General features: G+C 44.9%; 1 protein-coding gene across 1 annotated transcript in view; it reads left to right on the top strand.

The window, feature by feature from the left end:
- Nucleotides 1-26,164, top strand: part of LOC138262003 (protein lifeguard 1-like) — a 268,022-nt gene that overhangs the window by 137,490 nt on the left and 104,368 nt on the right. Inside the window, exons 6-7 of the mRNA XM_069211639.1 lie at nt 17,340-17,377; nt 17,466-17,553. Coding sequence (XP_069067740.1) covers nt 17,340-17,377; nt 17,466-17,553 — 126 coding nt within the window. The remainder of the gene's footprint in view (nt 1-17,339; nt 17,378-17,465; nt 17,554-26,164) is intronic.

The following is a 26,164-nucleotide window of genomic DNA, read 5'->3' as shown; positions in this document are numbered from 1 at the left end:
AGAGAATGTACAGTTACAAGGTGGGGGTCAAAAAAATGTAAATTTGCTAATAACTGTAACATAATTTGACAAATCAACATTAACGTTGGCAAACATGTAGTATGGTTTGTCTTCTGAGGGTGTGGCAAGTTGCAAGCAGATCCATCAAAAGGGGGCACAGTTAAAAGGGAGGTTAAAACGTTTTCATCTGTTAATAAAGTTGGTGCTTTTTAATGAATCTGCCCAGTGCAGGAATATTAAGTCTCATGCAGATCAACAAAGGGACAAAGATAAAGAGAGTTTAATAACAAACAGTTTTTCTAATAACTTTGGCACAGTTATATGGATCAGCACAACACTTGGCAGACACTGTCCATGTTTAGCTTATTTTTGATATTATGAGTTTTAAGCAAATTCGTGTAGGAGGGAAAACTTATTGGGGTGATCAAAAAGGCAGAGTTTCCCATATTAACTCCCATCAGAACCTTTGTTCTCCATTCTATAATGAAACATAGTGGAAGAGAATAAGAACAACCTTGCTAGAAATCTAGAACTTTGTTCAGGGAAGTGGCTTCTGCTCGGTATGGTGTAAGTTTTTTTAGAAACTGATGTTTAAAAAGTATTCTGATCTGGGAAATGAAGCGGTTACATTTAGGAGAGATCTGGATGGTTCATTTTGAAGTTCTGGGAACCTGGTTTAGTCAACCCAAAAATTAAAACATGAAATAAAATAATCTGATTGGACAAGGGTATGTTTTCTCCCATTGCCCATTTTGTTTCCACTCAACTCAAAGTAGTGTCCGAGTAACCGGAGGACTTTGAATGGCAAGGCATGGCAGTCCTTGGTACTGAAAATAAGCAATACTCTGAATTCACAAGGAAAAAACTCTCAGCGATTCATGGTAATTGATTATTTGTTTCTCCACTTTAAGAGTTTGTTTAAAAAAACTTAAAATAATGCTGAGCAGGGCCAAAGAAAAATGGAAGATGCTTGGTATTTAGCTAAGCTCACAGTGTATCCACCACACCGGTGATGTACTAGAAGGAGAGAGATCTCCCACTAAGGCCCTAAGTCTGAATTGTTGTTTGGGTTTGTAGGAAGCCGGCTCTCTATATATTGTACGAAAATGATGTGCACTTTGTAGAGAGTCCAAGCAACACCACCTTCGTTTACAGAGGTAAAAAGTAGACCACCTAATGCTCTCATTTTGATGGTAGCTTGGTCGATCCGTTAGGTTAATCTTGGAGAAGTGCAAAGCATTTGTTGTACTTACAGTATCAATAAAGGTGGACACACACTCAAAGGAATAACTCGAGACCAATTTACAAAAAGAATTCTGATTTTTATGAACATTTTTAAGACGAAAATCAGCAAAATTGGTAAGTCATTTTTATGTTATGATTTTTCAAAGTTTAGACAATGTCTTGGTTTTGTGCGTCATTATGCACCATAGGAATAAAAGGGAGAAAACTTTGAACTTTAAAAATACATATAAAATCAGGCAATGCGTTTATCGGTGTCTCCTTTTGTGTTTAGGTCGAGGTCGTCAAGAGGTCCTGTAGACCAGCTGGAGAAGTTCGGGCGGTTCCCAGTATTGGGGGGAGCAGCTGCTGAAAGTCTTTGGAGCTGGTGCAGGACCACTTCAGGAGACCACTTGGAAAAGCCATGCACAGGCGAACTACAAGGCGAGTCCGTTGGGTCCCCTTGGAGTGTAGAGGTAGCAAGGGGTGGGGAACCCTTACAGCACAGCTGGTTCTCTGGTGCGTGGCCCAGGGAGGCCGGGTGCAGAGCAGATAGGTGAGACAAGATCGGTGCTCATAGGTGCCCTTGGGAGCAGGAGGCAGGCCACTTTGAGGGTTGATTGCAGATCAGCAGAGCCACTCTGGAGAGTGGTTCTTACGTGTCCCGAAGTCACTTGACTGGGGCTTGCTGCTGTCCTTTGAGAGTCTAGAGTGGACTTTTCTTCTGTGTGGCCAATGTTAGCGGCCTAATACCCCTGGCTGTTGCACGGTTCAGCCACTGGAGATTGCAGTGCCACCAGAATTGTCACACTTGCAGGGTTTGTCCTCCGGGTCCATCGGGTGGAATTTGGTCCAGCTGCTATGACCTGTTCCTTGGTCAGTGGCCAGTCAGTGAACTGGACTTCACTGGTCCTTGCTTCTTTGTTTCATGGAGTGGTGTCTTTACTCTGGAGGAGATCTTTGGTGATTTTCAGAAGGTTGGAGGTCCTCTGTGGATTTGTAGAGTCCATCTGATGTCCATTCAACCCCTCCGTGGCGATTATCGAGTCCTGGGTCATCTACATACTGGCTACACCCAGTATGTGACCACTTCCTGTGGGCAGAGGTCCCTTCCTAATCCCTGATAGGCTATTTTCCTACCATGCAAGATGGAGGAAAATGAAATGGAGAGGTTACCTCGCATGCAACACTTTAGGGGTGGTGCAAGCTGGGGATGGCCACTCCTCCTGTCCTTTGTGCATTTTCCGTCGTTGCTCCCACCAAAAGCGGGGGGTTGTTACAGGGGCGGCCATCTGCTGCGGGCAGCAGGGCTGGGGGTCAGGATTCAAGGGTGGCAAGCCCTTTGAAGCTCACAGGCAGGGCTGTGCACATTCCTGGGGGAGGAAGTTTTAGCACCTCTGCACAGGAATGGCTTTGTTTTCTGAACCCAGAGAGCAAAGGCTCTCCCCCCAGGGTTCCAGAATCTTATCTGGTGGTGATAGGCTGGTAGTGACCGGCCAACAACCATGCTTGGGTTAGGTAGCTTCTGCAGGGGTCACCTCTAAGGTGGCCCTTGGCTACATTTTTCAATAAATCCAATACTGGTACCAGTTGGATGTATTGCCCTGAGTTGTTTAATACCAAACAACCCAGGGTTCAGAGTGACCATCATGTAGCCGTGAAACTTGTACTGACCAGTGTCCAGCACATGCATGTAAAATGGCTGCTCTGTTCACTTACTATCTCCCAGGTTTGGCAAGGACACAGTAGTGGCATATTGCTCATGCATCTGTGCCCACACATACAGTATAGTGCACCCTGTCTTAGGGCTGAAAGGCCTGCCAGAGGGGTGACTTACCTATATTACATGCAGTGTGTAGTGGACAGGTCACACCGGCTGTGTTACATGTCAGGTTTGCATTTTAAGATTGCACCAAGTCATTCAGCAGTGACAGTGCTGGGTGCACTTGGATGTATAGTTCTTGATCGTGGCTCAATCTCTGCTGCTGCTCCCAGGGGCCTACCCTTAGAAACCCAAGCCCTGGATACCAAAGTACCATATACTAGGAACGTATAGTGTCAGCTAAAGGTGTTGCCAACTGTGCCATTGACCCCATCAGTTTTGGGAAAGAGATCTGGCCCAGGGAACCCGGTTAGCAGGGGCCCTGGGCTCTAACAGCTTCAAAACTACATTGAATACCAGACAAAAACTGGGGGGCTAACCATGTCAAAAGAGACACTTTCCTACAGGGTTTAGTTAGGATTCCAAGGTTAGTGAGTGAGGCTCAGGCCAGTCTCTTTATTCCCTTTAAAGACATCAGAGTTGAAGGCTGGTAACTTGTATACTCAGCTGCAGCACTATAATGTTTTCAGAACTGTTGGGTAGTTTCCCTCTCTGGCCACTTAACTTAAATTATCATATGGGGAGGAGTGGCCAAGATGGTGGTGAGATCTGTTGCATAATTGTGAGCTTTATACAGGCATTGTAAAGATCCTGGCAAAGGCATCAGCATCCCCTGACCCTGCCCATGAAAAAGGACAGCAGAGCATACCCAACATGCAGAGAAGTGGCAGGTGGTCACAGCGAGCCGTGTCAGCTTCCTAATCCTCCCAGGAGCGGTGCCGGCATATCACGGCCTGCAGAAGACGGCCATTGAAATCGGTTGGAGTTGGTGGGTTTGATCCCCATTTGAGGCCAGTGACAGGACTGCGATGGTGAGTACACCTGCCATCCCCGGGGCCATTTTTACTGAGTGGACAACCCAGGCAGGTACTCCGGGATGTGAGGATCCGGAGACTGAGGTGAGGCCTGCTCCGGTAACAAGGTGAATGAACATGCCTTCCCCTCCCCGTGTACAATTTTGGGATTTCAGAGACCGAGCGAGGCATGGCAGGTGGCTGCGAAGGCCCCAGCACTTAACTGACGGTGAAGCTGGGCAGGGCCACGCGATGCAGGCAATATTCATGAACTGGCAAGACTTTCAGGCAATTATTCCCCGCTGATTGCTAAACTACCACTTGGAGGCCGTTTCTGCTTCTTGATCCTTCCGGAGGTGTAATCTAGGCTCTACAGATTGGACTGGCTGCTTGTCAATAGGGTATTGGTAAATCCCTGCTCCTGTGACTGCCTACATGTTTGGGCGCCTGCCTAGCCCTCTGCGACACCTTGCAAGATAGCCTCTCACTGTGCGAGAAAAGCTACCCTCTCCTCTGAACTGGACAAGCCGGAGGCCTGAATGCTCACCTGGATTGGGGTGCACATGAGGCTACGTGGGTTGCGATCATCAGAGGGGTAAGGAGCGATCAAGGGATGGGGCCTGGGCAATACTTGAGGTTCCAAAATGGTAAAGCAGAAAGGGGCTAATGCAGGAGAGAGCCAATCGTTGCCCTCCTTGGCTGACACAGGATCTGCCCACCCCGGGGCGCCACTCAATGCGAAGCATATTCTGCAGGACACTAATGCAAAATTTAATGCGCTCCTTGCTGCTGTGCAAAATTTGAAAACGTCTCTGGAACCGAAATTGGACACACTGATAATCAACATGGATATCATGCTAGAGGAGGACAGCAAATTAAAGTCGCCATACATGAGACTGCAAGGCTGAACTGCAATCCACTGGTACCATAGCACAGGCACAGATGGAGGCCTTGCAATGAGAGGTGGACCTGCTGCAATGCAAGGCGGATGATGTGGAAGTCCTCTTGTGCTGCAATAACATTAGGGTGGTGAGACTGCCACAGAGGGTTGAAGGCCTGAGCATAGAACTGTACATGGAAAAATGGCTGGTGCAAGCAAGACGTCCTCCTTCTTTTCTATGGAATGGGCACACCAATACCAGTCAGATGTTCCCGCCTGCAGACCTCCCTTGCCCAGCAGTTTCTACAGGGATAACATTCTGCAAATTGCTGGAACCAAAGCTCCATGGCAAGTAGAAAATCACACAGTTGTGTTTTTCCCGGACTACACAGCGGCATACAGAAACAGAGTACATTCTACTATTAGCCAAAACAAAAGCTTCAACATCTTGGAGTCAAGTATGCATAAATATTCCCAGCCAAGCTCAGGGTTCTTGAGGGGGATAAGGCATTTCTCTTGTAATATGCACTGGAGACCTGGGAGTAGACAGATGAGGGCTGGAAGATGGTGGTGAACAGACGTAGATCGTCTCGAAGGCTTTGGACCAGGCGGTCTAAGGAACAGGCAGCACAACAAAGGGCATAGGTGGTGGCTAAGCTGGAGGGAGTGGGATCCCCCAGCTCTGGGCTTGATTGCGCTGATGCTACTAGGGCACCCTCACTGTCTGGCTCCCTCCCGGATGAGATCCCCGAGGCCTTGCTGGGGGACCCCAAGTTACTCCAATGACAGCAGATTTCCTGTGACTCAGCCCGCACTGATGTATCCTTTTCACTTCCTGAATCAGTGGTTGGCACAGACTGTCCTGATATCCTCGGCTGAGTCGTGGGGAGCTTGATATATTGGACTGGTGGGGTGGGGAGGATACCACACATCCTCGGCTGAGTCGTGGGGAGCTTGATATATTGGACTGGTGGGGTGGGGAGGATACCACACCTGGAGAGGCTCTAGGTGTAACATGGGATACCTCACTGTACATACTATTTGCCATGTGACACCCCACACCATCCACTGGAAACTTACCTTGGTTAATAGTTTTAGAAATGGTTTGTGGCCGGATACAGCACTGTTTTGCGACGCCCTGGGGTGGGGAGTTTAGGGTAAAGGTTTCTTATGATTTCATGTATGTGTTGTCGTGTGTGGTGGACCACCACTTCTTGCTCCGCTACCTTAGAATCCCTTGGGAAACCATGCTCATAGACATATCAAGACATATCATGGTTTCACATGACTATAGACTGCTCACATGGAATGTGAGAGGCATGGGTAAAAATGTTAAGCAGCACAGGGTTTACAAGACGTCCGGTGCACTTTGCATGTCTGCAGGAGGCACACCTCATGGAGGCGGAACTTTGCAAACTACGCAAACAATAGTGGGGAGGGGTCTTTGGCACAACTCTTTCGAGGTATACCCTGGTGTGGGTATCCCCTAGTGTTCCATACACTGTCTCCCATTTTAGAATACACCCGGAGGGCCGATTTGTGGTGGGGGTGGATTGCTGAATTGGGTACCACTGACAATGTCCGTGGTATATGACCCAAAATTTAGGACAGGCAGCCTTCTTCACTTCCCTGAAACCCGCACTTTTGACTGACCCTGCAGCATCCACGCTTTGGTGTGGAGACTTTAATGAAGTCCTTTATCTTATGACAGACAGATTGCCGGGGCACAGTCCAGCACCGTTTCACAACAGTCACGCATGTGGGCTCACAACATGCAGGTGAGGGAGGTATGGAGGCAGTTGCACACCGAGAACAAGGAAAACTCCCATTACTCAGCAGTGCATGCATTACACTCACGAGTGGACATGGTATTGAGCTCCCTTGACCTGGTCCCTCAGTCGACACGAGCAGAATACTTGAGGCGCACCGTCTCGGACCACAACACATTGATGGTTTTGTTTGTATTAGATAGACCCAGACAAAAAATCCCCACTTGGTGCCTATCCAAAACTGCTCAGACTGACTCTGGGTTTTGTGCACAGACAAGCAAAACCATAGAGCAGTACTTTCAGGAAAATGAGGTTCAACCTAGGATGACATGATTGAATGGGATGCGTTTAAGGTGGTCCTACGTGGGAGGTGCATGAAAAATGTGCATGGGGGCAGACAAATCTGTCAGTGGAAGTACTTACCAAAGTGGACCGCATTAACTTACTGGAGAAAGAGTGTGTAATGTGCCTGGACCACAGGGCAACGGTGGTAGAACTAAGAAAGAAATATGCGGCACTTCTGTGCAGGTTGTCTAATTTTGGCTACAAAACCTACCTATTCCACGAATTAGGGGATGAGGCTGGCTGCTTGCTAGCCTGGCTGCAGAGAACTGAATCCCCTAGTAGTCCCATAGCAGCCCTCTGCCTGTGTTCGAGGCAGGTGGTGAACTCCCAAATGGAAATAAATGCAGCGTTTCAGGAACACTTCAGGGGCTTATATGAGGACACTTCTGGAGTAACACAGGACATGGTCTCAGCATACCTACAGAGGAGAGAAAGCCCCACAATTACCCCTTTACATAGACAGGAACTGGATATCCCTTTAATCCTGCAGGAAATAAAGGGGGTGATAGCACAGATTGCACGAGGGAAGGTACTGGGAAAGAACAGTCTCTCGATTGAATTTTATGCTACCTTCCGGACCCAGTTATATAGGAGGCTGGCCTGGCTAGTAGTGGGTACCTTAGGTACTTACACCATATACCAGGTCCAGTTATTCCTTATTAGTGAAATGTAGTAGTGTTCTAGCAACTTAGGCTGATAGAGGTAGCTGTAGCAGAGCAGCTTAGGCTGAACTAGGAGACATGCAAAGCTCCTGCAATACCACTATAGTTACACAGTACTTATACACAATAAAAGACAATACTCAGTGTTACTTACAATAAAGGTAAAAAATAACTTAGAAGCAATACTCTTTCTGGAGGTAAGTATTATACACAATATATACACTAGACACCAAAATCAGGTAAGTAGATAGTCATAGGATAGTGCAAACAATAGAAAATACCATAGAATGCAATAGGAGAAATAGGTCTAGGGACAACACAAACCATATACTAAGAAAGTGGAATGTGAATCACGAATTCCCCCATAGACAAGTGTAATGTGTAGAGGATCGCTGGGAGTGTATGAAAACCACAAAGGTGATAAAATACCCCACCGCAGAGCCCAGGAAAGCAGGAGTAAAGGCAACAAGAGACATTTTTACAAGCAGCCAAACCAAAGAAAAGGACACGTAGAGGCAAAAGGAGAAGAAGATTCCAAGGGACAGACAGCCACAGGAGTACAAACCAAAGCAGCCAGGAACAAAACCAAGAACAATTAATGTTTATAAGTCTGCAGAATGGAAGTGCAACTGAAAATTCAGAATGTAATAATAACATCTCCATTGTTAACCTGTCTGACTGTACACCTACTGATGAACAAATAAATGTGTTAAGCAAAGGACTAGGATTTTGTGTGTCTAGTCTTTGTAATATGACAAAAGTACACCTAGATTTGTTCAAATTTTTACAACTTAAACTTAAAAAGTACGTTGCAGAGAGAACCTACATACAAACTACAGTTACATCCGATAATGCATTAAGTGCTTACACAATAAGAGACATTATGGATATTGAACTCTTATTAACTTTAGATATTATGGATCTAAATAATTTTGACAGACAGAAATTGTTAGATGATTTAAAAATTGTCCAGAATTCAACGTTAGATAGTGGCCTCAAACCCAGGTCCCTCTTTATTCCTAATTTACTGAGTAACAATGCTATAGACACTTTTGGTAGAATAGTTAAGGAAGACCTTAATAAATTGGAGAATCAAATCAGGAGGGGTCACTTCCATAAGTCATATAACATAACTTCCAAACAGAAATTAGCCTTGAAAGAACTTGGTAACAATCAAAAAATAGTTATCAAAGAGGCTGACAAGGGAGGCAACATTGTCATCCTGAACAGAATGGATTATGTTACTGAAATTGACAGACAACTGATGGACAATGTTGCATATATAAGGTTACAAACCATTCCTATGGAAAAAATTGTTAATAACCTGGAAAAAGTGTTACTACTGTGGAGGGACAAGGGTTTGACTTCTGACTTAGAATTCAAATATATATTCAACCCATATCCCACATCACCCTGTATATATATCTTGCCTAAATTGCACAAGAGTATTACATCACCACCTGGTAGACCTGTTATATCAGGTATAGGAGCACCGACTGAAAGACTTTCTGACTTTATCGACAGCTATTTACAACCTGTTGTTAAGAACATGCCTTCATATTTACAAGATACAAAGGATGTCCTTTTAAAATTAGAGGACATAACATGGACACCAGAAATGATCTGGGTTACGTTGGATGTATCCTCGTTATACACCTAGCGGTGCAGCGTTTTCTATCTGGTAGATCGGCATCACATTATGAACACACTGAGATGCTACTACATACGATCGAATTTACATTAGAGAACAATGTTTTCATACATGAGGGCCAGTGGTTCAAACAAGCGCAGGGAGTAGCCATGGGCTCACGAGTCTCACCATCTTATGCAAACTTGTATATGGGTCTATTTGAGGCGATGCATATTTGGAAAGAAGGTCCCCCCCATTTGACTGAAAACATCTTTTTCGGGGGGGATATATTGATGATGTGATTATGATTTGGACAGGATCTGAACAACAGTTGGTGGACTTCTATGACTACATCAATATAAACACGTATAACATACAAATGACCTATGAATATAGTAACAACAGTATTTGCTTTTTTGATTTAAATATATTAATTAAAGATAATATGGTCCATACTAAAATCTATCGCAAACCGACGGCATGCAATGCAATATTGCACGCCGAAATGCCCATCCTAAGAATCAGATTTCAGCTATTCCCTTTGGGGAAATGACTAGACTTAAAAGGAATTGCAGTGAACCAAACACATGCAATATTGAACTAGACATTTTGGAAAAAAGATTCCTGCAAAGAGGGTACTCCAAACACATTGTAAAATAATAAATTTCAACTTCTAATTGACACACGATTATATTGTGTGCGGTGTCCGTACAAATAGGCGTTTTTTAGACTCTGTCTAAATAAACATGCAAGTTACTTGCTGTTGATCTATAGATAATCTAGCGCTACAATTATAACAAGTTCTACTACAAAGTCTTCATAATTGGAAAACAGTTTTTTCCATTACTAAGCCATTATAATTTCATGCTTGTAGGGAGAAGAACATTCTTTTGTGACTTTCTCCTCTATATATGAGGTATAAGTGAACACTATCTCCACCTATTCAAGACCTGAGAGTGAAAGTACAAATAAAGAAGCCTGTTCTTGGACCCACTATGATAAATTGGTATATATGTCGTTTTTATTAAGGTTAGTATGGGACTTATAAATTTTCAGGATTAATACATCCATATAGATTTGAGTTTAAGTTTATAACTCGGCCCCTTTTGTCTTTATATAGTTTTAGACATCATTTTGGGACTTATGAACATATGGATGACTAAGGTAATTAACTTTAGGATTAGTGAGTATGATCACCTCGGTGATGACCTGACACATAGGGCTCACTCTTTTTTTTAGGAATTAATAGGACTCTTTTGAATCCACATTTGCAAGGTTGTTTTACCTAAAGGATACTTATACTTCTATCACTTGAACACCTGGCCATACTTTATGGTTAATAAATAGCCACTAATTATTTTATAACAACTATTCGATATCTGGTGTTGGTTCTCCTTTCACAATTCTTTATTATTACTACACACCTTTGAAGACTTGATGTGTCTTTATATCCATCTATATTGTGCAGTTACCATTGTATTTTTATATTAAATAATTTTAATAAGTGATATAGGCGGTCATTCTGACCCTGGCGGTCTATGGGGACCGCGGATGCACCGCCAACAGGCTGGCGGTGCATCCAGGCCAATTCTGACCGCGGCGGTAAAGCCGCGGTCAGAAAAGGGAAACCGGCGGTTTCCCGCCGGTTTTCCCCTGGCCTGAGGAATCCTCCATGGCGGCGCTGCAGGCAGCGCCGCCATGGGGATTCCGACCCCCTTCCCGCCAGCCTGGTTCTGGCGGTTTTGACCGCCAGAACCTGGCTGGCGGGAACGGGTTTCGTGGAGCCCCTGGGGGTCCCTGCAGTGCCCATGCCAATGGCATGGGCACTGCAGGGGCCCCCTAACAGGGCACCACAAAGATTTTCACTGTGTGCATAGCAGACACTGAAAATCGCGACGGGTGCAACTGCACCCGTCGCACCCTTTCCACTCCGCCGGCTCCATTCGGAGCCGGCATCCTCGTGGAAGGGGGTTTCCCGCTGGGCTGGCGGGCGGCCTTCTGGCGGTTGCCCGCCAGCCCAGCGGGAAACTCAGAATGACCGCCGCGGTCTTTTGACCGCGGTACGGTCTTCTGGCGGTTCCCGCTTGGCGGGCGGCGGGAATGACCCCCATAATGTTTTGCATTATAATTTATCAGCCTTGAAGAAGTCCAGTTTTGGGCTAAACACGTGTCAGCTGATGCTACCTGTTGGCTCAACACACAACCTCTGGGCCCACACACTTCAGAATCTGATCATCTCAATAAGAATATATAACGTTCTCTGTGATAGATGCAATTCAGTGCATTTTCATTGCATTAGCTTTTGTGTTATGATTTCTCTTTTATGATACATGTTGTCTCTAATAAAAAGTTTGTATGTATAAAGGAATTGGTACGTCTATTATATTAAGAGAACCTACACCATTGCTGTGAATGTAAAAATATCACTTTAAGAATAATCAGGAACCCATATCATCTTCCTCAAGCCACAATTGGCCTTCAATATTTGCATATCAATTACCATTTGTGTGCTCCGCTATATATTTTTTCTTCTTGTCAAAGTAGGAGTAAAATACTGCAAGTTTCCTTAGGACACGCTACAAGTCGTGATTAGAGTTATCGCAAGAACCAAGCAAGACTGCAAGCAACAAATGTTAGATTCCTGGATCTGAAGACCTGTAAAGAGAGGAGACCAAGTCCAGAAGTCACAGAAGATTCCAGGAAGGACAGGAGCCCCTGCCAACCTAGATGATGGTGCAAAAGAGGATTCTACAGTTAGAAGAAGTCTGCAGAAGAGCACCAAAGAAGATGGCTGCGGGTTCCTGTGTGATGCAAAGGATGCCCCACGTGGAGATGTTGGATGCAGGTGAGTTGCAGCGCTGGATTCGTCCAACAAGCTTTGGTTCAAGCAATGTCGCGGATTGCGTCAAAATGGTGCTGCCTGGACCCAGGATGGATCTGGGGGCCTCAACTCGGTCTGAGGAGGCAGAGGGGGCTCCCAACACTGGAGGGAACCCACAGATGACCAGGCAGCACCCATGGAGGTCCCAGGACACCGGGACAAAGAAGGTGCAAATTGCGGTTCCTGCAGCCCTACAAAAGAAGGTCCTTTGCCACCGGAGAACAACTCAGTGAGTTGAGTGTCACAGGATAGAGTGCTGGGGACCTGGGCCAGGCTGTGCACAAAGGATTCTTGTAAATAGTGCATAGAGGCCTCAGGAGGTGAAGATGACGCAGTGCACAGGGGTACTGTCGCAAACGTGGAAGGCAAGCTCTTACCTCCTCCAGGACCTTAGGACAGTCTGTGTCGAAGGGGTCCACCACCTGTGTTCCAAGGAGCACGCTTGTCACCAGGAGAGGAGTCCAAGAGAACTGGTTGTCGTCTTAGAAGGTTCCTGCTGGAGCGGGGAAGTGACTTCGTCACTCCACTGGAGATTTCTTCGGTCCTTCTGGTACAGGGTGAAGACAGGGAGTCATCAGAGCGTGTACACTGTGGAAACTGTTGCAGTTGCTGGCTGGAGCCGAAGTTGCAGAGCCGAAGTAGCCCTTCTAGATACTTTGTTGCAGTTCCTGGAGCAGTCTGCGGTTGATCCGAGGTCAGAGGATGAAGCAGTAGTTGCAGGGGATTCCTGATGGAAACTTGGAAGCAGAATCTGAAGAGAAACCCACAGGAGAGACCCTAAATAGCCCTGAGAGGGGAATTGGCTACCTAACCAAGTATGCACCTATCAGGAGGGCTCTCTCACGTCAAGTGCTGGCACTGGTCACTCAGAGATCTCCAGAGTGTCCTCACACCTTGGAAAACAAGATGGCTAATGCCAGGGACACACTGGAGGAGCTCTGGGCACCACCCCTGAGGTAGTGATGGACAGGGGAGTGGTCACTCCCCATTCCTTTGTCCAGCTTCGCACCAGAGCAGGGACTGGGGGTCCCTGAACCGGTGTAGACTGGATTATGCAAGGAGGGCACTATCTGTGCCCTTCAAAGCATTTCAAGAGGCTCTGGGAGGCTACCTTCCCAAACCTGTGACACCTATTTCCAAAGGGAGCGGGTGTAACACCCTCCTCCCAAAGGAAATGCTTTGTTCTGCCTTCCTGGGACTGGGCTGCTCAGACCCCAGGAGGGCAGAACCCTGTCTGTGAGGTGGCAGCAGCTGTAGCTGCAGTGCAAGCCTCAGAGAGCTGGTTTGGCAGTACTGGGGGTCCATAGTGGAGCCCCCAGGATGCATGGGATTGGCCCCCCAATACCAGATTTGGAATGGGGGGACAATTCCATGATCTTAGACACCTTACATGGCCATATTCGGAGTTACTATTGTGAAGCTACATATAGGTATTGACCTATATCTAGTGCACGCGTGTAATGGTATGCCCGCGCTCACGAAGTCCGGGGAATTGGCCCCGGACAGCGTGGGGGCATCTTTGCTAGTGCAAGGGTGCCCTCACACTTAGTAACTTTGCACCTAGCTTTCAGTAAATGAAGGTTAGACATATAGGTGACTTACAAGTTACTTAAGTGAAGTGAAAATGGCTGTGAAATAGGGTGTGCATTATTTCACGCAGGCTGCAGTGGCAGTCCTGTGAAAGGGTTTGTCTGAGCTCCTTATGGGTGGCAAAAGAAATGCTGCAGCCCATAAGGATCTCCTGGAACCCCAATGCCCTGGGTACCTAGGTACCATATACTGAGAACCTATAAGGGGGGTGCAGTGAGCCAATTGGAATTGGTAAATGAAGTCACTAAACTATAGTGACTAATTTGGAAGCAGAGAGAGCATAAGCACTGAAGTTCTGGTTAGCAGAACTTCAGTGACACAGTTAAGCACTACTGACAACACACACATTAGGCCACAAACTATGAGCACTGGGGTCCTCTAGCAGGATCCCAGTGAGACAGGCAAAACACACTGACAAATAGGGTTTTAACTATGAGCACTGGGGTCCTGGCTAGCAGGATCCCAGTGAGACAGTAAAAACACACTGACACACACTCACAAACAGCCCAAAAGTGGGGGGTACCCATGCTAGAAAGAGGCTACTTTCTCACAGTTGGCCCCTAGGTATTAAAGGAATATGGGGAGGCATTGTCTTGTGGGGACCTCCCAGTCTCCATGAGAGAGGCATTGATCGTGGTGCTTCCGAAACCTGGACGAGACCCCTTGAATGTGAAGTCCTACCATCCCCTGTCTCTTTAAAATCTGGACTCTAAGGTGCTTGGTAAGGTTTTGGCCAATCGTCTGGTAGCAGTGGTTGATACATTGGTACACCCGGACTAGAACGGTTTTATTTAAAGTAGGATACCACAGCATACAAAAATAGTACTCCGTGAATGAACTTGTCAGTACACCACAAAATGTTCTGCAGGTAGTAGTTTACAAAGACAATCAGTTTATTCAGTAGTAATGAGGTATTTGTATCATCACATCTTTGTAACAGTCAGCTCAGCCAACACCTTTTTCATCATGGAATGTGAATCTTTCAAGGCTGTTACATAAATCAAACAAAGTACCACATAAGGACAGGGATAGAAAGCATTAACTAAAACATACCAAAATGCAAATAGCATATACAGCATATAATGCTTAGTGTGAAACAATGCACATGCTAAGACATACTTCGTGGTTCATAAATTAATGTGAGGGTGAAGAATGCGTATAGTAAAGAGAAAACGGCCCATAAAGCCCATGTGTACCAAGGGCAGAGAAGTAAATAGCGAAAAGCACTGAACGCGTGAAAATTATCCACTAAGGTACACCTTAAACAAATGCAAATGTGCAGAAGAGTCCAAAGTGGTACACAGTGGGTCCAATTCACAAAGGTAAACTTAGACCAAAAGTCTAAGCTTAGAACAAAACTCTAAGTTTAGACCTAAAGTCTAACTTTACTCATAGTAAAGTCAGACCTTTGGTCTAAGTGTAGACTTCTAATATAAACTTAGGCCAAAAGTTTAAGCTTACACCAAAAGTCTTACTTCACTACAAGTAAACTTATACTTTTGGTCTAAGTTTAGACTTTTGCTCTAACCTTAGACTAAATGTGTAACTTTACTACGAGTAAAGTTAGACTTTAGGTCTAAACTTAGACTTTTGGTCTACGTTTACCTTTGTGAATTGGGCCAGTGTGTCAAAGTGAGGCACAATTGTGCAGAAAAGTCTGAAATGATCTGAATAGCCATAAAGAAAGGCTCAAGGTGTACAAAAAAGTGTGACGGTAAATAGGCGGGACTTGCCTTAAAGAATACATTTTTCATTCCAGATCTGTGTTTTCCGGATCTGTGTATACGATTGAAAGTATTTGAAGGAAGTTAGGTCCAATTGAGTCCAAACGAAAGAGTCCAAAACTGGTAGTCACAAACAATGGGGTCCACAGACAAAATGCAGGAGATAACAATTTCACTATAGAAAGTATGCGAGATGGCGTGATAAAGATATTAATTGATTGAGCAACAGTATAATCGGTAAGGAAACAATATATATGTTAAGCAACTCAAGTAAATCTAACCCTCTGTTTAGGTAATGCAAGGAGTAATGAGAGGCTAAAATTCCTAAATGTGTAACAGTAGTACCCAGATCTGCCATATCATGATCCTGATATAGAATGATAAACCATAGGAAGCAAGTCGTATTAAAAACGTTTATTGTTTTAGGGCAAATGACATTAGTAAACAAAATCAAAACTATTGTAAGGCATACATAAACAAAAAGTACCCGTGTCACATATAACTGATGTAACAAAACCAAAGCATGAGCCATACTAGGCTTAATCCTAAAGGAAACACAGAGAAGCATTTGTGGCATGCTACATATGGCTCTATGGCAGGAGGTATAACAAATATTTCACTAAAAACATGATGTGAGCAAGAGATGAATAGCTGTTGTCAGACGTGAAGCTTAGAAAAGAAGTACTGCGTGTAGAAATAAAGACCGACGTCAGCCTTTCTTATATAAGGATTTAGTTTGAAATTCTTCCAAAATCAAAGAAAAAACAAAAATATGGTCCGATTTGTAATGTTTATATTATAATATTGTAAATGTTGTCAACTGTAGATCAAAGTAAGGGGCAAAAAGGTCCTTAACAATAATCAGGATATGGCCCAAATAGTGATAAATCTGGCTGAATGTGACACAGAGCGTATTGGAGGTGGTGGGGTGTCTGTTTCCACTGGACCCTGCCCTGTGTCTACTAGACACGGGTTACTTCTCTATAAAGACGAAGGGCCTCCTGCAATTTCAGAACCTGACTTTGAACCTTGGAAGCGATACATAGTCCACTGCGGCGTCTGCTTTCAGCTGCGGGTGAGCAGAGCTGCAAAAATGGGCCACGGCTGAGTTAGTTTAGCGCAGGGCGCTACACACAGGGGGAGAGGGGAGAACCTACTGGGCCGCTGGGATGCATACTTTAAGAAGTTATAAGGGATCTCTGATGAATGTCCCTATGAAAGCACTTGTTGCCCTTCGGGGAGCCTCATGGGATTGGTGGGGGGCACTTAAAACACCTGAACACTGGATTCACACACGTGACCTGGGAGTTGGGAGACACAGGAGCAGAACATATGCTCATGAATTATAATGAAGGCCACTTTTTTGGAGGTGGTCCTGGTGGGAAACCGGGAAGCAGACGGCTTTGTGTATGTTTGGCGGAGGGTGGGGTGGGGTGGTTTGGTGGCCGGACACACGCATACATTGTTTAGAATGGTTGATCCTTTTACATTGTTTATGCCTAAACAGGAATATGGTTGTTGCCGTTTTTCCTCCTGGTTTCTCTTTGATGTCTACCAAATATGGTTAATGCTCTGCCTGATTGGCTTCATTGTTTCCCCGCAGTGGCAATATTTGTATACTGCTGGCAGTGGGCCTGAACATATTCTGCGTGTATCTTAATGTTGAGCATGAGGAGGGCATGGTCGATATCCCCTCTCATCAGGCTTGTTCGGATCGTAAGGGATATGTGGATTTTATATGTTTACCCAGAAAAACTTATGTGGAATTAATTTAATGCACACCAACTAATTATTTGGTAATTGTATTATATGACCTGTGGAAATCTCAAAACAATATTTACAAAAGAAATTTCAACAACTGATTAATCCACAACATCTAATTGCTTTCACAAATAAGCTTTCTATAGAAAGAAAGTTCATGTTTATCTAGCTCATGACAGATTATTTCTTTTTTATCTTAGACAGTCTTTGAAGGTTTAATGCTTGGAGCTGTATCAGCGTAAGTCGATGTTTATCTGTGACTGTTAAAGCTTTACATTAATTCCACACGTACAATCTCTTTACTAATTGTTTAACTTTGCTTCTAGTCTCTTTGAAGCTGATGCAGTGATGTGGGCAGTTGGAGCGACAGCCTTTGTCACTTTGGGACTGTCTCTGTTTGCTTTTCAGACAAAGGTAAGTACTGCTGCGTGGCTGCAATATATCACAGCAGCATACAGGTGTGTATAACACCATTGCAGATTTCTTTTACTAATCATACGATAATACTGAACTTAGAAAAAATATTAAATTCGATTCTCTATAAATATGATTATTAGTCCATTACTGAAGATGTGCACCTGTAGCTCATTAGTGCTGCATTCATATAACTACCCTTGTAGAATGTAATTGGCAAATAAACACTTGATTGTAGCATGACAATAAGCAATAAGTATCAAGCAGTCAAAAATTAGTCCACTGTTTAATTCTGATATCCAGGATCTATTGAGTATCTCATTACGAGATGCCTGGATCTTAGATGGGGACAAGTGTAAGCCCCTGCAATGGAAAACACAAAGAGGACCCTGGGGGGACTCGTGCCCCCACCATGCAGTTTCTTCGTCAAAAAATTTACAGCAAATTTTACGGTGATAATATCAATGATGTTATCAAAGATGTCATGAGTGCCGTAATTTGTGGAGTAATTAGCAGTGCGTGGCAAGGGTACAAGTTATAGTTTCCTTAGGGCATGATTTATAGTTACTTGACGTAACTCTTACTGTAGCTGGTGAATTTCTATGGTGTCATCTGTTTAAAATGTGAGCCTAACTATAACGTCTCTGTAACCTTTGTTTTTTTAAGTGAATCTCAAAGTTTTTTTTTAATTCTGTTTCCTTACTGTAACGTCCCTGTAACACTTATTTTTTTCAGTGAATTTCTACTTTTTTTTTAACATAAAGTAATTTTTATTACTATACGTTAATCCAACCATCACCGCGCACAACCTTTTGCCGTATGTAGCAGCGCATCTGGCGGGAATTGGCCATGGCCTCTCTGGGTGTGAGAATAGGTATGAGACAGTGTTTCTGGGGGTGAGAGTGGCTGTGAGAGTGTCTGTCTGGGTGTGAGAATGCGTACATCAGTGTTTTACTGGGTGCGTCAGTGTGTGCGTGGGTCTGTGAATTGGTGCATGAGGGTGTCTGGGTCTGTGAGTGGGTGTGTGAGAGTCTGAGTGGGTTGATGAGTGGATGTGTAACTGTCTTAGTGGGTCTGTGAGTGGGTGCGTGAGGGTCTGATTGGGTCTGCGAGTGGGTGCGTAAGTGCCTGAATCTGTCTGTGAGAGTCTGTGTAAGTGTTTGAGAGGGTGTGTGAGTGGGAGAACTAGACTGAAAGAGAGTGATTGAGAAAGAGAGTGAGAGAGATAGAGACTTTTTTTAGGCTTTGATGTATGATATGCGTAGAATGAGATATTTGTGCAAAATTTGAAAAAAAAAATATTTGTCATTTAATAACAGTAAGATCACCTTTCATATGAGCCTTAAACTTTTTTACTTAAGAATAAATAAATAAGGGAAACAAGTCCAGGTGGACTCGAACCTTGAACGCTCAGCGTGAAGGTCTATTTTAGTCCTTTATGGGCTATCTGAGACCACAGGGGAAGCTTCAAGGCCTCCCCGCGGTACCATTGCTCCAGAAAGCAGGCAGCTGCTTTAAGTAGAAGCTCTGTGCTTGCTGGTGTTAAGCTTTCATGTCTGTTCCCTGCATGTATATCTGTGTGCAGGGAACAGAGATGAAAACTCTGCTTTTTAACAGCGGGACCCATTTGACAGGTCCCACTGTCAAAAAGTGGAGTTATGTTTGCTGTGACTTTGTGGCAGCTCCAAAGCTGCAGCAAAGCCACATCAAACAGCTTTGTCCCGGGGTGGGCACCCGGTACATAGCAGAAGCCGTCCTTGGTTGGTGGAAGTCCCAAGGGGCCATCATTGGCTCCTCAAGGGGAGTGGCCTCCCACCAGGTTTGAAGAAGCCCTGGGCAGATGGTGATCCCTGGGTCTAAGGTGGTCTGAAACAGACCCCCTATAATTATTTGTAATATAGCCCCAGGGAGGTGGTGAACCCCAAGGGGCCGTCCACCCACGCATATTATTAATATATAGTCCCAGGGAGGTTGTGGTCCCCACACCAGTAATTAATTTACCTCAGGGAGGTGGTGATCCCCATGGCGTGGGGCCTGTGTGCCCCACCGCACATAATTTCTACTTCGCCCGGAGAGGTGGTGGTCGATCGGGGCTGCAGGGGGTCAGGCAGCCTCCCGCACGCCTATAGAAGAATGCCCCCAGGCCTTGGCCCACCCGGGGCTTGAACAAGACAAAGCACGGGAGCCTGCACTTATTTTTTATTTTTTTATTTTCGCCAGCTCTGCCACGCATTTGGGTGAAAAGTTAAAAAAAATGCTTTTTAGACCTGAGGGGGGTCCCTGTGGGACCCCACCAACAGAGCTAAGGGGTCAGGGTGTCTTTACCCTGGCCCCTTTTCTTTTAAAAAAAACATTTTTCAGGGACTCGGCTGCTGAGTCTCAAGATGGCTGCCAACACTTCCAAGTTGAAGTGTTGACAGCCAATCAGATCTCAGCTCGAGATCAAGAGGGGTTTCAAATCCTTCGCATATATATATATATATATATTTATATACAAGGGGGCTTTCTGGACCAGGACCCACCTTTCTTCCAAATTTAGTGTAATTTTGTTCAGTAGTTTCGTCTCTATTGCTGTTCAATTTTTCCTATGGAAAAATGAATAGGAAAAAATGTTTTGGGACCTCCTCACCCCCTTTTTCTTGAACTCCCCCCTAGACGGATCACTCCGAAACTTTCCAGACAGCAGCTCAAGTGAGCATTGTATTTTCTTGGAAAATTTCAAGAAGGTTCGTCAAGCAGCGCCAAAGTTATTAGCAAAATAAAAAATACACTTTCTATAGAAACTTGATCCTAACTATAACATACCTAGTGGCAACTGCCACTAAATTATATGTATATATATATATATATATATATATATATATATATATATATATGTTCGATGGCATGTGTAGCTGCAGAAACACATGCTGTGCACATCCCGCCATCTAGTGTTGGGCTTTGAGTGTTACAAGTTGTTTTTCTTCGAAGAAGTCTTTTCGAGTCACGAGATCGAGGGACTCCTCCCCTTTCGGCTCCATTGCGCATGGGCGTCGACTCCATCTTAGATTGTTTTCTTTCCACCATCGGGTTCGAACGTGTTCCTCTTCGCTCCGTGTTTCGGTTCGGAAAGGTAGTTAAATCTCAGAAAATTCGACGGTATTGTATGCGTTCGGTATCGGGTTAGTTAGAACAGATCGACACCGAATTTTGAAGAGCTCCGGTGGCCCTTCGGGGTTTTCGATTCCCCGGCGGGGCATGGTGCGTCTTCAAGGCTAATGGAACGGATCCCATTCCGCTTCTGCCCCGAATGCCACAACAAGTATCCTTACACAGATCAGCATCTGGTCTGTAATTTGTGTTTGTCTCCCGAACACAAAGAGGATACCTGTGAGGCCTGTCGAGCGTTTCGGTCGAGGAAAACGCTAAGAGACCGGAGAGCAAGAAGACTTCAAATGGCGTCGGCACCGGCAGGACAACAACACTTGGAGGAAGAAGAAACCTTCTCCATCGCGGATTCGGACTCGGACCAGGCCGCACCCGAAACGACGCCGAAAACCGTGAGTAAAACACCCATGCCCAAAACTCACGGGAAGTACATAAAAGCCCAGGGGATGCCACCGCCAGCAGGCCATGGCTTAACCCGAAAATCAGGTGACCGACCATCGGCACTGAAAAAAGGCACGCATGTGTTGAAGTCATCCGACTCCGGTCGAGATACCGGCACAGAACAGGCTTGACACCGAGACACCGGGTCAGAGCAATCTCGACATCCAGAGAGCGGCACCGAAACGAGTCGGCACCGAGATATCGGAACACCGAAAGGCAAAACAGTGTCTTCGGAGCCGAAAAAGACTGTCGAAAAGGTTTCGATACCGAAACATCCGGCCTCGGAGCCGAAACCAAGTTCCTACACCGAGGAACAGGGCCTATCCTCTCAGATGCAAGGACACAGATTTGGACAGGAGCTAGAGGCAGGGGAGCCAGATTACACTCAAAGAAGGCTCCACATTCAAAAGGACACAGGAAAAATCAGTACTCATCCTCCAATCCGAATTAAAAGGAAACTTGCCTTCCAAGAGAAAGACAAGCAACCACCATCAAAGGTGGCAAAACAAATAACTCCGCCACCATCACCACAGCACTCACCACAACCATCACCGGTAGCCACTCCACCAATGATGCAGTCTCCAACTCATACAGGAATGAGTCAAGATGATCCTGATGCTTGGGATCTTTATGATGCACCAGTATCAGATAACAGTCCAGACTGTTATCCAGCGAGACCATCACCACCTGAGGACAGTACCGCCTATACACAGGTGGTGTCAAGAGCAGCCGCATTTCACAACGTCACTCTGCACGCAGAACCAATTGAAGATGACTTTTTGTTTAATACTCTGTCGGCCACACACAGCCAGTACCAGAGTCTCCCTATGTTACCGGGAATGCTGAAACACTCAAAGCAAGTGTTTCAAGAGCCTGTGAAAGGCAGGGCCATCACTCCAAGGGTGGAGAAAAAGTACAAACCTCCACCAACAGACCCTGTGTACATCACGCATCAATTGACACCAGACTCAGTGGTAGTAGGGGCAGCTTGCAAAAGAGCGAACTCACACACCTCGGGAGACGCACCACCACCCGACAAGGAAAGTCGCAAGTTCGACGCAGCGGGGAAAAGGGTCGCCACACAAGCAGCCAACCAATGGCGCATTGCAAATTCACAGGCCTTGCTGGCCAGATATGATAGAGCTCATTGGGACGAAATGCAACATTTCATAGAACATCTACCCAAAGAGTTCCAAAAGAGGGCACAACAAGTGGTGGAGGAAGGCCAAAGTATCTCTAACAACCAGATACGGTCGGCAGTGGATGCAGCTGACACAGCTGCTAGGACTGTAAATACAGTCGTCACCATACGGAGACACGCATGGCTACGCACCTCAGGATTCAAGCCGGAAATTCAACAAGCGGTGCTGAACATGCCTTTTAACGGACAGCAGTTGTTTGGGCCGGAGGTGGACACTGCTATCGAGAAACTTAAAAAGGACACAGATACGGCCAAAGCCATGGGCGCACTCTACTCCCCACAGAGCAGAGGCACATTTCGAAAAACACATTTTAGAGAGGGGTTTCGAGGACAAAACACAGAACCCTCAACCTCACAAACAAGACCTACATACCAGAGCCAGTATCAGAGGGGAAGTTTTTGGGGACAATACAGAGGGGGACAGTTCCCTAAAACTAGAGGGAAGTTCCAAAATCCCAAGACACCGCAAAATAAACAGTGACTTCAGTGTCACAAATCCCCAACACACAACACCAGTGGGGGGGAGATTAACAAAATTTTACCAAAACTGGGAGGAAATAACAACAGACACATGGGTCCTAGCCATTGTCCAACATGGTTATTGCATAGAATTCCTACAATTCCCTCCAAATGTCCCACCAAAAACACACAACATGTCCAAACAACACATGGATCTATTACAACTGGAGGTACAAGCGTTGTTGCAAAAAGATGCAATAGAACTAGTACCAATTCATCAAAAAGGAACGGGAGTTTACTCCCTGTACTTTCTCATACCCAAAAAAGACAAAACTCTAAGACCCATCCTAGATCTCAGAGCATTAAACATTTACATCAAATCAGATCATTTTCACATGGTGACACTGCAAGACGTGATCCCATTGTTCAAACAACAAGACTACATGACAACACTAGACCTCAAAGATTCGTATTTCCATATACCCATACATCCTTCCCACAGAAAATACTTAAGTTTTGTAATCCAAGGAGTACATTACCAGTTCAAAGTGTTGCCATTCGGAATAACAACAGCGCCAAGAGTTTTTACAAAATGCCTTTCCTTAGTGGCAGCCCATATCAGAAGACAGCAAATCCATGTGTTCCCGTACCTAGACGATTGGTTAATCAAGACCAATACGCAAGAACGGTGTTCACAACACACAAAGTATGTAATAGAAACCCTTCACAAGCTAGGGTTCTCACTCAACTACAACAAATCACACCTACAGCCGTGTCAAATACAACAGTACTTAGGAGCAACAATCAACACAGAAAAAGGGATGGCCACTCCAAGTCCACAAAGGGTACAGGCATTCCAAAACGTAATACAGGCCATGCACCCAAACCAAAGATTCCAGGTAAAATTAGTAATGAAACTACTAGGCATGATGTCCTCATGCATAGCCATTGTCCCAAACGCAAGATTACACATGCAGCCCTTACAACAGTGCCTAGCATCACAATGGTCACAAGCACAGGGTCAACTTCAAGATCTAGTGTTGATAGACCGCCAAACATACACCTCGCTTCAATGGTGGAATACTATAAATTTAAACAAAGGGCGGCCTTTCCAAGACCCAGTGCCTCAATACGTAATCACAACGGATGCTTCCATGGTAGGGTGGGGAGCACACCTCAACCGACACAGCATCCAAGGACAATGGAACACTCAGCAAAGACAGCTTCACATAAATCACTTAGAACTACTAGCAGTATTTCTAGCGTTGAAAGCAAACAGGGAGGGACACACTCAACACAATTGTGTCTCTTAGCCCAAAAGATATGCCATTGGGCGATTCACAACCACATTCGCCTAATAGCGCAGTTCATACCGGGAATTCAAAATAAGTTAGCCGACAATCTCTCTCGGAATCACCAACAGATCCACGAATGGGAAATTCCTCCCCAAATACTAGAAACTTACTTCCAAAGATGGGGAACACCGCAAATAGACCTATTTGCAACAAAAGAAAACGCAAAATGCCAAAACTTCGCATCCAGGTACCCACAGGCTCACTCTCAAGGCAATGCGTTATGGATGAGTTGGTCAGGGATATTTGCATACGCTTTTCCCCCTCTCCCACTCCTTCCGTATCTAGTAAACAAATTGAATCAAAACAAACTCAAACTCATACTAATAGCACCAACTTGGTCACGACAACCTTGGTACACAACACTACTAGACCTGTCAGTAGTGCCTCATATCAAACTGCCAAACAGACCAGATCTGTTAACTCAACACAAACAACAGATCAGACACCCGAATCCAACATCGCTCAATCTAGCAATTTGGCTCCTGAAATCTTAGAATTCGGACACCTAGACCTTACACAGGAATGCATGGAGGTCATAAAGCAAGCTAGGAAACCAACCACAAGACATTGCTACGCAAATAAGTGGAAAAGATTTGTTTATTACTGCCAAAATAATCAAATTCAACCATTACACGCATCTGCTAAAAACATTGTAAGCTACCTACTACACTTACAAAAGCCAGCTTTTTCATCCATTAAAATACAATTAACTGCAATTTCGGCATATCTGCAAATTACGCACTCAACGTCATTATTTAGAATCCCAGTCATAAAAGCATTTATGGAGGGTCTGAAAAGGATTATTCCACCAAGAACACCACCAATTCCTTCGTGGAACCTCAACATCGTATTAACACGACTCATGGGTCCACCATTTGAACCCATGCACTCACGTGAGATACAGTACTTAAAATGGAAAGTAGCCTTTCTAATAGCTATCACATCTCTCAGAAGAGTAAGTGAAATTCAAGCCTTTGCCATACAAGAACCCTTTATACAAATACGCAAACATAAAGTAGTTCTACGCACAAATCCTAAATTCTTACCTAAAGTCATATCACCGTTCCACTTAAATCAAACTGTGGAACTCCCAGTGTTCTTTCCAGAACCAGATTCTGTAGCTGAGAGAGCATTACATACATTAGACATCAAAAGGGGACTAATGTACTACATTGATAGAACCAAACAAACTCGAAAAACAAAACAATTGTTTGTTGCTTTCCAAAACCTCATACAGGGAATCCAATATCCAAACAAGGCATTGCCAGATGGATAGTTAAATGTATTCAAACCTGTTATATAAAAGCAAAAAGAGAACTGCCTATTACACCAAAGGCACACTCCACTAGAATGAAAGGTGCCACCATGGCCTTTCTAGGAAACATACCAATGACTGAAATCTGTAAGGCAGCCACATGGTCTACGCCTCATACATTTACCAAGCATTACTTCGTGGATGTGTTAACAACACAGCAAGCCACAGTAGGACAAGCAGTATTAAGGACATTATTTCAAACAACTTCAACTCCTACAGGCTGAACCACCGCTTTTTGGCAAGATAACTGCTTACTAGTCTATGCACAGCATGTGTATCTGCAGCTACACATGCCATCGAACGGAAAATGTCACTTACCCAGTGTACATCTGTTTGTGGCATGAGACGCTGCAGATTCACATGCACCCTCCCACCTCCCCGGGAGCCTGTAGCCGTTTTAAGTTGACAAATAATTAATCCTGTACATTTGTAAATTTGTAAATATATCACTTTTAGCTACATTATGTACATACATACTTACTCCATTGCATGGTCACTATTACTATACACACAACTCACCCTCTGTGGGGAAAACAATCTAAGATGGAGTCGACGCCCATGCGCAATGGAGCCGAAAAGACTTCTTCGAAGAAAAACAACTTGTAACACTCTGAGCCCAACACTAGATGGCGGGATGTGCACAGCATGTGAATCTGCAGCGTCTCATGCCACGAACAGATGTACACTGGGTAA

Source organism: Pleurodeles waltl, chromosome 10 (assembly GCF_031143425.1).
Source record: "Pleurodeles waltl isolate 20211129_DDA chromosome 10, aPleWal1.hap1.20221129, whole genome shotgun sequence".
NCBI lineage: Eukaryota > Metazoa > Chordata > Amphibia > Caudata > Salamandridae > Pleurodeles > Pleurodeles waltl.
Note: the sequence above shows the minus strand (reverse complement) of the source record. Positions and strands in the feature narration are given on the sequence as shown.